Consider the following 13,139-nt stretch of genomic DNA (forward strand, 5'->3'; position numbering starts at 1 on the left):
TGTTCCAGTGTTGGTAAATTATATAAAATGGATATAAAGACTCTGTGTATACAATAGAGACTGTCTGCAGTCTGTTCCCGTCATAATATTTTTCTCTTTTCACTCACCAAGATGGATTTATTTCATATTTTGAATGAGAAATAATCTGGATATACATTAGCTTATTTTATTTACTTTTTTTTTTTTTTGTATTTACACTGTTTTGGCACATTGTTTTTTGTGTGTATTTGGTGCTACATTTCCTCCCATAAACATTATAAGTGTCTCTGTTGCCAGTTCTGCAACATTTATAAGCTTCATATGGTGATTCAGTTGCATGGACATAATGAATTCTTGTAATAATAACTCAATATGAAAACATTCTTCACTTCAGTGGTCTCTCCTTGGCTGAGTGAAACAGAGAAATGGAATGGCTGAATCTTGACAGCATTCAGTAAATGGTTTCTTTGATGACACTGGTGGAGAAGGTCTGGTTGCTGCAGATGCTGATAGAGTGTCTGGTGAGAACACGCTTCTGTTTCTTATGGCGGCATGGCAGGATTAGGTAGCGAAGTGTGGAAAAAAAAATTTGCCGGTAATTGGCTGAGACAAGGTTGTACAGGATGGGGTTGATGGCCGAGCTGACATAAAAGAGCACATTGGTGCACATGTAGAAGTAGTGGTAGAAATCGAAGAGAGCACTGTGGATGAGAAAAAATACAGTTTGTTGGTACAGCATTATCATGCATATAAAAATATTTTTTTATTTGAACCAGAGTCATGGATATTATTATTACACAGAACCAATATATTATTGTAAAACAATGTAAAGGTAATGGTTTATCCAAAAATTTAAAATTCTGTTTCAATTACAATTTGTAATTTTATAATTTATTTAGGGCCCGAGCACCAATGGTGCGAGGACCCTCTTGGAATAGTTCTGTTTCTTCTTCTTCTGCTTCTCCAAAGTGAATCGCATTTTTGAGGGCCTAAACATGCTCGAAAACTCACGGAATGCTGCACACACATCAGAGCTTGTGAAAATTTACATCTGATATGGGTTTCAGAATTGGGCGTGGCAAAATGGCTTGATAGCACCACCTATAAAATTTCAAAGAATTCCAATACCTCTTGGAACGAAGTTCTAAATGCAACAGGAAGTCATTTTGAATTTCCTCTACGATTTTTGTGCAGATTTTTCCACGTTCAGGGCTTGTACTTTATCAAACTCCTCCTACAGTTTTAATTGGATCATCTTCAAATTTGGTGAGTGTAGTCATAAGGCCTTTGTGATGCTAAATTGTGAAGATCTTGAGTTTGCCTCGAAGGGCGTGTCCCTGGCAGCCTGACAAATTTGATGTTTCGCCATGAAACAGGAAGTTGCTGTCACTCAGGCAAACAATATCCAATCTGCCCAAAACTTCACACATTTGATAGGAGTTCTGTCCTGAACACATGTCCATGCCCATATTCAGTTATAGTCATAGCACCACCTGCTGGCAACAGGAAGTGACATGTTTAACACTGTTATGGACTCCTAGCAACATATTATAAAGCGTCAGCAAGTGCTAAATAGGCTAGCAACATGCTAGAAACATGTTAAAATGTGCTAGAAACACTTATCTAAGTGCTAAAACACGCTATTGATGCAATGAAACAGGAAGTCGCTGTAGGCATGCAGTGTCCAATCTGCCCCAAACTTAATATGCAACATGCTAGAAATATAGTAAAGCATGTTAGCAACACTTAGCTTATTTGATAAAGCATGCTATTAATACAATGAAACAGGAAGTTGCTGTAATATATAGGCATGCAATGTCCAATCTGCCCCAAACTTAACATGTTTGATAAGAGTCCTGGCCTGAACACATCTACATGCCAATATTCAGTTATAGTCACAGCTCCATCTACTATCAACAGGAAGTGTCATGTTTAACACTGTGATGCACTATTAGCAACACACTAAAATAAGTTATTGAGAGTCAAACATGCTAGCAACAATTACTAAGTGCCATGAAACAGGAAGTTGCTCTAACTCATGCATACAATGTCCAATCTGACCCAAACTTCACACATTTCATAAGAGTCCTGGCCTGAAGACATCTAAAGGCCAATATTCAGTTATAATCATAGAGCCACCTGTTGGAAACAGGATATGTCATGTTTTACACTAACTCAAACATACTAAGTTCAATCTGCAGCAAACTTCACTTGTTTGGTAAAAGTCCTGGCCCATATAAATGACTTTGATATATTCCTCCTATATTTTCCACTTTAAATGCATATTGCCCACTGTTCACTATTTTCATATGGCCACCGGGTGGAGGTGGCTCCGGGTGCGAGGGCACTTTCAATGCTGCTTGCGACTTTAATTATTCTTTTTGAAGTTTAAAAGCTTCAGTCCCCATTCAATGCAACTACATGGAAAAGAGTTGCCATTATGAAGGTAAGGGTCTTTCATCTTTGCAGTTTAATTTCTGATAAAAATAGGGTATTTTTTACGTCACCTTCTGTGGGTATAAACTAGGGCTGTCAACATTAACGCATGCGATTCATTTTTAATTTTAAAATAATTTAACGCAATTAAAGCAAAATTACTTTAGCACAATATCTATTCTAACCCTTTAACTCAATTTTGCTTCTCTGTTTGCGATCAGATCATTGTAAGCTGCTAAACTCTGGGAAAGTTTTCAGACCAATGATCCAGTGAGCGAATGCATTCAAACAATCCGTCCAAAACAGCGCTAATATAAAGGAAACCAGGCTGATTACGTCAGAGATTGCAGAGAGAACAGAGTTTTCAGTGAATTATTTCAGTGTGTTTCGCTTTAAAACAGGAGCTCTGTCATATTGTGTGATTGTCTCTGAAGAGCACGAGCATGTGTAGTATGTGTGTGAAGTACAGACTGAACGGATTGTCAACACATCCCACCACAACACAGATGAGGTGCAAACTACATGTTTTCGACTGGATAACCAGTGTCTCGCTAAGTTTTGATGAATGAAGACTGCAATAAAGGTATAGACGATTGTGGTGGCGTACAGGAGTCGTACAATAAGCAGGCGTGAGTCCGTAATATCAATGCATGTATGAGTGCTCTTGACTCATTGATCGCAGATTGTATTTATACACAGGCACAGACATTTCTGTTCATTCACGTTGTTTCCACACACATTCACGATAATGTTTTGATTTGTCATGTGTATGTTGCTGTGTTTAGTTATTCTGAATAGATCAGTGTACTGTAGTAGATATATGCAGTCAGCAGGCTGTGGTTTAGGAGTTTTTGGCATCTCCATGTGGTCCTGTTCGGTATCGCAACTTGACTTCTCTAAAATGTAAAAAAGCTCCTTGCTGTTGCACTGTACACATATGTGACGAGAGGGGCGGGGCCGAGAGCCGTGGGAACAGAGCGAGGCCGGTGGAGTAAGTGATAATGAGCGACACCTGCGCCACTCACCGGTCTCGAGTCTCACGGAGGAGCTCCGGAAGGATACAAAGGAGGAGTGACGACAGTGAAAGATGAGAGAGGACCAGGCCTGGATTTTATTTTGTGTGTTGGTTTAGTTGTGCGCGGCAGTCGTCCGCGAGGGGCTGTCGCGCTATTTTGTGTTAATTTTATTATTAAAGTTTGTGTAAATGTTCGCCGGTTCCTGCCTCCTTCTTCCCGACTTATGAACTACGTTACAACATACTATACAATTCTGATTTTATTTTCCTTCATATGTGCTTATATGGGCTCCTTATATCATTTGGTTATTTGGTGTCCTTTTGGAGTTTCTAAGTGTCCTTTTTTGGAAAGACATCTAAATTTATCTTCAAAAAAGCTTGCAGAAAATATAGTTTTTGACAATCACCCTTCAGTCTTTTGGTTTACTTTGCTGGATATAGCAAATAATGAAAAAAAAAATTGTAAATAACATTTGAAACAAGATAAATGGTCTATGCTTAATTTCATGAAGTGTGTGATTAATTGCGATTAATCACAGAAAAAGGGTGTGATTAATTTGATTAAAAATTTTAATCTGTTGACAGCCCTAGTATAAACAAACATGATGACGATGATCTTCATTCAACCGATCCTTTTTTCCCTTTACATAAAATAACACACAGACACACATCATGCTATATGGTGTACTTGTAATTATTTGTAAATTCAGTTTGCTACTCAGCTCTCAAAGACATCTCAGTGTTCAGCTTTACTTCTCTCTCCATTATTGCACTACATAAAAAGCTTTTATTAAACCGGAAGCAATTTTTGCTAATGGCTGTAGATGACTCATGGTTAGTTCATATCTATTTTATCTTTCCCCTAAAACATGCTTTTTCTCTCTGTCTTAATTTGCCTACAACATTCAGAAATCCTTATCTATTATGTCATATAATATTTTTAAATAAATTAATACTTTTATTCAGCAAGGATGCATAATAACATTGTTCAAAAGTTACAGTAAAGACATTTACATTGTGAGAAAAGATTTCTATTTAAAATATATGCTGTTCTTTTGAACATTCTTTTGAAATATTTTGATCAAATAAATGCATTTTTTGTGAGCATAAGTGACTTTCTTTCAAATACATTGGAAAAAAAACTAATTTTAACCCTAAATTTTTGTACATAAAATGTTTATGTATATGCTATGTCCCATGCAAATTGAAATCTGCTTGTTTGTGATGACTTTGATGTGCTGTATGTAATTATTTTGAACGTTTTGTTGTGCTGAAATAGAGAGCAATTTTCCCAGGAATGGAAGAGAGAAATAAAGATTTTGCATAGAGATTTGAGTGTGTGTGAGTAATATTAATGTGAAATGCTTCAAATGAAGCTGACCTGCCCCAGCGCAATCTCATGAACAATCTTATATCCCTTGGGCTCCTGTCTCGTCGTCACATACAAAAAACTTTCAACTTTCCCTTGGGGCTGATAAAAATCTATACCCCAGCCAATCAAATTAGGGCTTGATGTTTTCTAAAAGCTCTTACAATTTTTGTGTGGAACATACATCAGGCATTTTATAAACAGTCTGTGGCCATGCCATCTAAGCTAGTAACAATGCCTGACCTTAATGACCTTAATATCTGCCCATTCATCTGCTAATAAAAAGCACTAGCTATATTTCTGAAACCCTGCAGAGGAAAGAAAAAAAAACACATCAGATGGCTTAGGAAATAAGAGTTTGCCTCTGATGACTTATGAGACTGATGTCTGCCCTTTAGCTCTCCATATATGCATTCTACACTTATATTTTATTTAAAATGTAATGCTTTTATCATAAATTCAGTCTTCACAAGACACTTCATAAATACATTTAAAATATGAAAACTATTATTTAAGCTTGAAGTCCTTTAAAGTATGAATAATGAGTATAATAATTCATATGCAATGTATCTTTAAAGATAATATTTATTTGGTCATCTGGGTGAAGCTTTTGTTTTCCCTAAGGCAACAATGATGATGAGCCCTGCATGAGAAAAAGCTAAACGGCACTTAGACTGGGAAGAATCATAAATCTGACAGACTGATCTTTTTCTGTGATTTTAATGAAAGATGAATGAATTCAGTGGCTGTATAGGAGGTTGAGAATATTATACAGCAACCAGAGTTATTCTGCAGCAGTTTAGTTTGTAATATTGAAATACATGCATGCAAGACTCGCATGTCCTAATCTCTTCTCATAGTTTTCTTATAAATTAAAAGACCTTAAATAAATAAAAATAAACTGGTAGATTGTCATTAGGAGGCTCGTATTCATCCATAACATCCACATTTTTATTTTGACACATTTGCCATCATATTGATTCTTTATGAAAACCTTAATGCTGCCTCCCAACATCTTCGATTCCTCTCATATCTTCACTCCTCATCTTCAGTTTTTTTTCTGCTTTACTAAAACTTCAAACGTACTATAACATCAAGCACTACCTCATCTCACCGGCACATATTAAAGAACTTCCGCTATAAAAAATGTAACCTTTGCAATCAATACATCAGCCGAAATGTACAGCTCTCATACCTATCCTTAATCATGTATTTCGTTTTGTGGACAAGCATTACTATTGTTACTGTTCATATTTAGGGTATTGCATTTTGGCATATAAGTTGCTCTTTGGTTTGATAACTAAATTGTGTGGCTTGCTAAGCAGAGGGGTATTGCAAAAAGTTTCTTCACCTTGTGAATGACAAAACTCCACACCAAAAACCCAATAGAATTATTTTCTAAAATCCTCTAGAATTACAAAGTAAGGGGTCTGAGCTGTCTAATCTAAACTAGTTTTGAATAGGCAAGCACCACTCATATTTCTAAATCTAGTTGTAATTATTATCAAAAATTTTCAGCAGGGGTTCAAATGCCATATTTTTCTGGACACCGGTCTTCCAATGAGGTGACACGTGCACTGAATCATAAAAACGTCTCCTCATTTATCAGCATATGCTTGAGGAAGCTCACCACAGCATAAATCTGTGTGCAGTCAGCCACTGATAAAAATCACATGTACAAGCTGACAGGCTGTTCAGATTAGTTTGCACGATGTATGTAGTGCTGCTCCATATGAATTATAAGATGAGTGTTGGAGCACATGGCACATATTTATCGATCCGGCATTAAATCATTGAAGAAAACTCCTAGAAATCACTACTACAGCCAGATACATCAAGATTTATGTGCACTGCTGTTGGTAGGTGCTGCCCAGAACAAAGCATTGATATGTGGAGCTATAGTTTGTGGTGAGCTAGCTACAGGCTATAACTATTCTTTTGTATAAGTTTCTTTATGTTATTTATAAGAAGCTCTTGGACTTCAGCAACTTTCTCTTAAAAACAGAGGAATTTGATACTGGTCAGGAATTGCAGTTACACTTGTGCATCTATAAGCTCAGCATGTCAGGATCCTGCCCTGACAGTCTTGTCTGTCCTGTCTTTGTTGAATGTATCTTTGTTTATTTTGTGCCTGAGCACATGGCTGTGTCTTTGTTTGTGTTGGCCATGTGCTCCTTTTGTCCTGCCACCTCATTTTCAATCACCACGCCCCCTTGTTTAGTCCATGTTTGTCCAATTGTGTTCACCTGATCCTGGTGTGCTCTGATCCCTTTATATTGTACTAATTTCCCTCTGGTCTTTGCTGGCTTGTTTTGTGTGAGCTTCATGTGCATTCTCCTTGCTTGTGTCTTGTTGGAGTTTGCCTTTCAGTGTTTTGCATCCAGTCTGGTTTTGTTTTTGCCCTCCTTTTAAATTCTAGTTTTTATTTGTTCCTGAGTTTAGTTAATAGCCTAGTTCTAGTCTTGTGATGTAGTTCTTAACCTTTTGGTTAGTTCTAGTCATTTATTCTCAGCTTTTTCCCTTTTGTTATCCTCTGTTTTCATAAGTCTGTTAAATATTTCTAGAACTTATTTTATTACTTTTTTCCCCCTTTGTTTTCTTGTTTATCCTTCCTAGTCATTGTTTTGCAAGTTCTTTCTTTTGATCGGTGTTTATCTCCTGTCTTCCCTGTTGCCTTGTCTGTGTGTTTGTCGAGTTGGTTCCTGCCCTGCTTCCTGAGTCCTCCCTGGTCGATGTGAAGAGTCTTCTGACCTGTCAGGCATTTTTGTGCTTCATGTGTACTTGTATACTTGTCCAGTAAGAGAATGCAAATCTCAAATTTTAGAGAAAGTTTTACAGTTGAGTTTTCTTTGAATTGAAACTTACGGTGTCCATTCAGTGATATAGCAGTACATTAGTCTTCGGGCATGATATGGCAGCCAGCACACCACAAAAGCAATGACCACGGCACCTGTGGAGCATAAAATAAAAATAATAGGTAAAACATAGTGATAATAAGCAGTACAACCTTTGTGCAATATATGTAAATGAACCGATTTCAAGAGCTCTGCTGGCGGTTTCGGTATGAAATTTGGTAGAAACAGATGACTCATAATTTGTTTCCTGACAGAAATGGATTCATTTCTGCCAATTTTACATGAGCCATTTATTTTTCTCTGATCCTTTACCGATCCCATTTCAATTTATCCAGGTCGGATCCGAGTCAAGCAGGAATTGACTCACTAATCTCTGTTGTGTCTTTGTATGAGGCTTTTGACTAGAGGAACAAGGCTATTGATCTCTTGTATAGTGTGAGGCAGTGGTGGCACACATTTGCTTCCTAAATCTGTTTCCTCACACTTTGTCCATATCATTTTTTTAGTTGGCTTCAACATTATATGCCTTATTCAGGAAACACAAGCAGAATGAATTTCTGTGTAAGCTGTATGAACAACCATTCGTATGCACATTGTCACATTGTCAGACAGTTGAATATGATTTAAGCACAGATGGCTTTACATAGCAATTTATTTTGCCTGTGTTACGTGAATAAACCCTAATGCAAATATGGCAGATTATAAATCATGTACGGCTGGATCGGATCTGCGGCATCCATTGAGATGAATGTGAATGTTAACATATTCCAGGTATTATTGACTGCCTTGGTCATGTTGTTAAAAACAATTGGCAGTAATTATATTTTATTGGGGGGGGGAAAGGACTATTAAATATTAGGGTGTACTAGAACACTGTCTCTGTTCTAGTACACACTAATTCATACTCAATATTTTGTTTGTTCAAATATGTTCGGAAGCATTTAGTAATCATTTAATAGTCAACTTTTTTTATATAATGAAATACCAATTGGTTTTTAACCTGTTTTTTTTTAAATAATATATTTAAATCTAATATAATATATAAAAAAATATATACATTTTTTATATATATTAATACATTTATTAATATAAGTAAAATATGAATACATTAATAGTTTTTTGTGTTATTTGTTCATTTATGTGTATAAAGAGTTTTAAAATTCCTTGTGTTTTATTTGGCCCTTTCGGACAATAAAGCATTTAATTTTTCATTTTAAATAGGCAAACTGCAGTAAAGCTATTGAGAAATATAACATAGTCAAAAATATAGTACAGGGATTTTTTGGGGGGATCATTTTTTTAACCTGTCCATCGATATTCTGAATAAAATGATTCACAAGAATGAATCACTTTTTCTCATGCTACATATGAGAGAGGACTGTTTAGGACAAACTGATTGTTAATGTAAGTTAGCAGTGGCAGCATATACTGTATATTTACTTCCTGCAACATAACTAAATATTCTGTTATATGATCTACCATTATTTTATGTGCAGCAAAATAGCAAATAATTTGTTGTTATACTGTTTAACAGAACTATGGATAATATAAGCTTGGCATGGGATTTTACATCAATTTCATTACAACCAAGCACTAGTTCACTTCAAGCTAATTTGTTCATCTCTCAGTGCCAAAACAGAGAACTGCTAAAACCATAGGCATTTAATTTCTTTCTGGATCAAACTAGTCACCCATTTGTCACACAGTTTGTGATTTAAATGGCTGTGTGTGTGTGTGTATATAATTGTGTGTGTTTGTCTACGAAAGAGAGAGATTTATGGAGAGATTCATCTTCCCTTTGAAATGTCAGCAGAAATGTTGATTCATATAATCTTCACTTTTGTGAATTATATGAACAACAGTCCTTGTGTTTTCTTCTGCTTTTCTTGAATGGTTAAATCTTGCCCAGGGTTCTTCTGGTTACCCAAATTGAATTTGTTTTTCTTTATATAAGACTAGAAGCAATTAAAAGATAAAGCCCAAGAGAAGGAAGCTGGAGACAGATAAATATTGGCCTCAGTTTGTTTCTTTTGAAAATGGCAATCTGTCTCAGTTATCAGGGGTTTCCACCACCAGCAATCACATTAGAGTGGAAGCTTTGTCCTTTCTTTTGATAATTTATTAAGATGCATAAAAATATTGAGCAGTAAAATAATTGCGAAAGCCAAAATTGCTTATCAGAAGTCTTTGCCCCCAGTATTTCACATTATCAAAGTTAAAAAGTTAATATGCTTATGTAACATTTTTGTAAATGTTGCTCTTCTCATTTCAGCACACTTCAGCAAAATGGCCAACTGCTTTAAGCAATTTGGCTGTAACTCTTTCACTGCGGTTAATTCGAATCCTTCACCACCACTCTAAATGATCTTGTTTTCTTTGATGAATTTAATTTTCTCCTCATTCCACCAGTCTATCTCCTTATCTTATCATTAATGGAGCAGTAAATGAATAAGCCACTCATTTGTCTAATTAACTTTGAAATGAAAGGCTGAATGAAGGCATTTGGGTACATGCGTGTGTTATGTATATATATATATATATATATATATATATATATATATATATATGTGTGTGTGTGTGTGTGTGTGTGTGTGTGTGTGTGTGTGTGTGTGTTTCAAAAGGCAGTCAGACTTATTTATTCTCAAAGCCTGGCTTATTCCACTCCTCCAAATAGTTTAGGATTTATAAAGAAACATAAATACAGATCAGTGGCATCTCACAGAGGAGGATTATGCCCTTTACACAGCAACAAACACACTGACTGCCTCAGACAGCGCTGTGGACACAAATAAATAATGTGTACAGCATACAAACACATGCTGCCTACACAATAATGCTGTATTTTCAGCGAGTATCAGGAGCTGCGTGAAACAAAAACAAGTTTGTCCATCTCATGTTTTTGTACCAGTCTGTGCTGATTTCATTTGAAATCAATAGATGCATAAATGAATTCACAAATGACAAAAATCTTGCCTGGTGCTGTGCTTTAATAAGACCTAATTAGTTCTATTATTTTAGGTTGCGAATATGGTAATTAGGCTGTGCTACTCAGTATTTTGTCCATTAAATTTAGCATCCAACCCACTTTCATTCTTGGGGGTGGGGGGTTGGGGGTCAGTCTTATTTAGCAGATTAAGACTTGAATTATTCATGGAGCTTGTGTCAGGCATATTTGTCGAGAAACAGCAAATGCTATACAAAATGGTGTGTAATATCTTGTGAGCAGCAATTACTAGCATCTGAAAAGGACCAGAGATGGCTCTTCCTCTTCTCAGTCAGAGTGATGCTTCCTGACACAGTTCTTGCACAGGGTCAATGGGCACCTAATCACATTGCAAGCCAATGAGAATAGATCTTCCTCTATTCCTTTCACTCTCTCTACAAATGTGAATCCATAAGTAATGATGTCTTTCTGCTTGCTGTTTGACTTTGTCTCTCCTAAATGCTGTCATGAAGTTAGATGCCACCCTTAAGGACATTTTTTTCTTCTTAAATAAGCAGTCACTAAGAAGGTACGGTAAGAGATATTCCCTCAAGGGTGAAATTTTGTTACACAGTTTTGTACAAAAAAAAAAAAATCTTATCCACATTAAACAAAAAAACTTGACATCAGGAAGAATGAGCCGAAAGAGAGAAACTTTATTTCAAGGACAAAAAGTAACACTTATAGATAATAAATTAGGCAGATAATTATAAAAGTACAACACAATGAAACAAAGTAGTTGCAGACTAATCATAAATATTCAGAAAAATGTCCAGATCATCACAACAGATGAACAAGTTAAAATATGTTACAGTTTCTATGACCCTTTTTTATTTATATTGAAATGATTGCTTAAATACTTGTACTGCCTATCAGCAAATATGTTTGTAATTGGCAAAATTCTATATACACATTCCTGTAACTTTATTCTCACAATAATATGTCATTTGTTTATCTTAAATATTTCTTAAAAGAAATCCTCACATTTTGTTCACATTTGACTGAATACAGTGATATTTGAGCATTATTTATATTCTATTAGTATTTATTAGTGTTTTGGATAGTTGACAAGTTATCATTTCTAATTTTCTTTTTCTTTTCCTTATAAAAATTGTAATTTAATTTAATTCAATTTTATTTTGACAATTAAAATGTAGTTTTAATTTAATAACAACACAGCGAGCACACATCATGAGCACACATTTGTCTTGATTGTATAAAATTTTTAAAAAGAAAAAGGTTTGCTGTGGTTCTGTGTCCCTACAAACCCCACTAGCCTAACTGATATCTTTCTCTTATTCTTTTTCATTTTAGAACTTTGAATACAGAACATCATCAGAACTGCAGATTTACTGCTATGAACTTCTCTAGATGTCTCACTAAGTGCCTTTGGATCCAGTTCAAGAATGAAAGTGAGTAATTCTGATTCTGATCTTTAAAAGCACTCCATATAAATTCAAATTCAACAGATGTAGAAGTGAACTGAGACAACATTAGATAAATTGAGAAGAATGGATAAGAGCACTCCCAACACTCTCTGACCCTGTACAAACCTGCCGGGCACAAGAAAGTGTCCTCTGCAGATTTGCTTTAATTAGAGTCTTTCAGTCAGCAATTTGCTGGCTCTTACATCAACTATGGATCACCTCACCCACTCACGCTGTCACACGGACAGATGAAGTGTTTTAGGGGCAAACTGCTTGATTCTTAGCAAACTCTACGGGATCTATTCAGACACTGCATGATCGGAAATGGTGAGAAGAAAAGGTTAACAACCTATAATGGGGATGTGGAAATAATTGACTGTAGTTAGGTCAAGTGTGAGAGAACATGCATTTCACTTGGAAAAACAAATGCTTAAAGGGTTAGTTCACCCAAAAATGAAAATTAGACTGTTTTTACTCACCCTCGAAGAATCCTAGGTCTATATGACTTTCTTCTTTCAGACGAATCCAGTCGGAGTTATATAAAAAATGTTCCTGGCTATTCCAAGCTCTGTCATTGCAATCAGCGTGTGTTGCAGTTGAACAGTACACAAGTCATCAAATAAAGCGCGCGCATCCGTAATAAAATGTGCCTCACACGGCTCCGTGGGGTGAATAAAGTTCTCCTGTTGTGAATCCATGCGTTTTTGTAAGACAAATATCTCCAGCACATGCCTCTGAGATATGCTAGTCTCGCGAGTTTGTTCATAGGAGCAAAGGAAGCAAAGTTTCCTTACTTTAGCAAAGGAAAACCAGTCTCCTCTTGGTTTATATCGAAATCCTCCGACATTTTTCTTTGCAAATCCTCGGTTTGTACTTCTAATTCGTGACCGGCGTTTTGTTTTGTTCTCTCTCCGCAATCGTCACTAATCACGCAATGCCGATGTCTTACGTCATCCGCCGGAACGGCTTCCACGTATGACAAATATCAGAAGTAAGAGAAAAGTGTTTATTACGTTTGAAATATGGATATTTTTCTTACAAAAACACATGGATTCGCTACAGAAGGCCTTTATTC

General features: G+C 36.0%; 1 protein-coding gene across 1 annotated transcript in view; it reads right to left on the reverse strand.

Annotated features, from left to right (window-relative positions):
* Window positions 1-238: 238 nt before the first annotated feature.
* The window catches only part of LOC107559468 (neurotensin receptor type 1-like), a 47,791-nt gene continuing 34,890 nt past the window's right edge, over window positions 239-13,139 (reverse strand). Inside the window, exons 3-4 of the mRNA XM_016243301.1 lie at window positions 7,665-7,749; window positions 239-680 (exon numbers count right to left, since the gene is read on the reverse strand). Of these exons, the coding sequence (XP_016098787.1) occupies window positions 431-680; window positions 7,665-7,749 (335 nt within the window). The 3' untranslated portion in view covers window positions 239-430. The remainder of the gene's footprint in view (window positions 681-7,664; window positions 7,750-13,139) is intronic.

Source organism: Sinocyclocheilus grahami, unplaced genomic scaffold, assembly GCF_001515645.1.
Source record: "Sinocyclocheilus grahami isolate Dianchi unplaced genomic scaffold, SAMN03320097.WGS_v1.1 scaffold687.1, whole genome shotgun sequence".
In the NCBI taxonomy this organism is placed as follows: domain Eukaryota; kingdom Metazoa; phylum Chordata; class Actinopteri; order Cypriniformes; family Cyprinidae; genus Sinocyclocheilus; species Sinocyclocheilus grahami.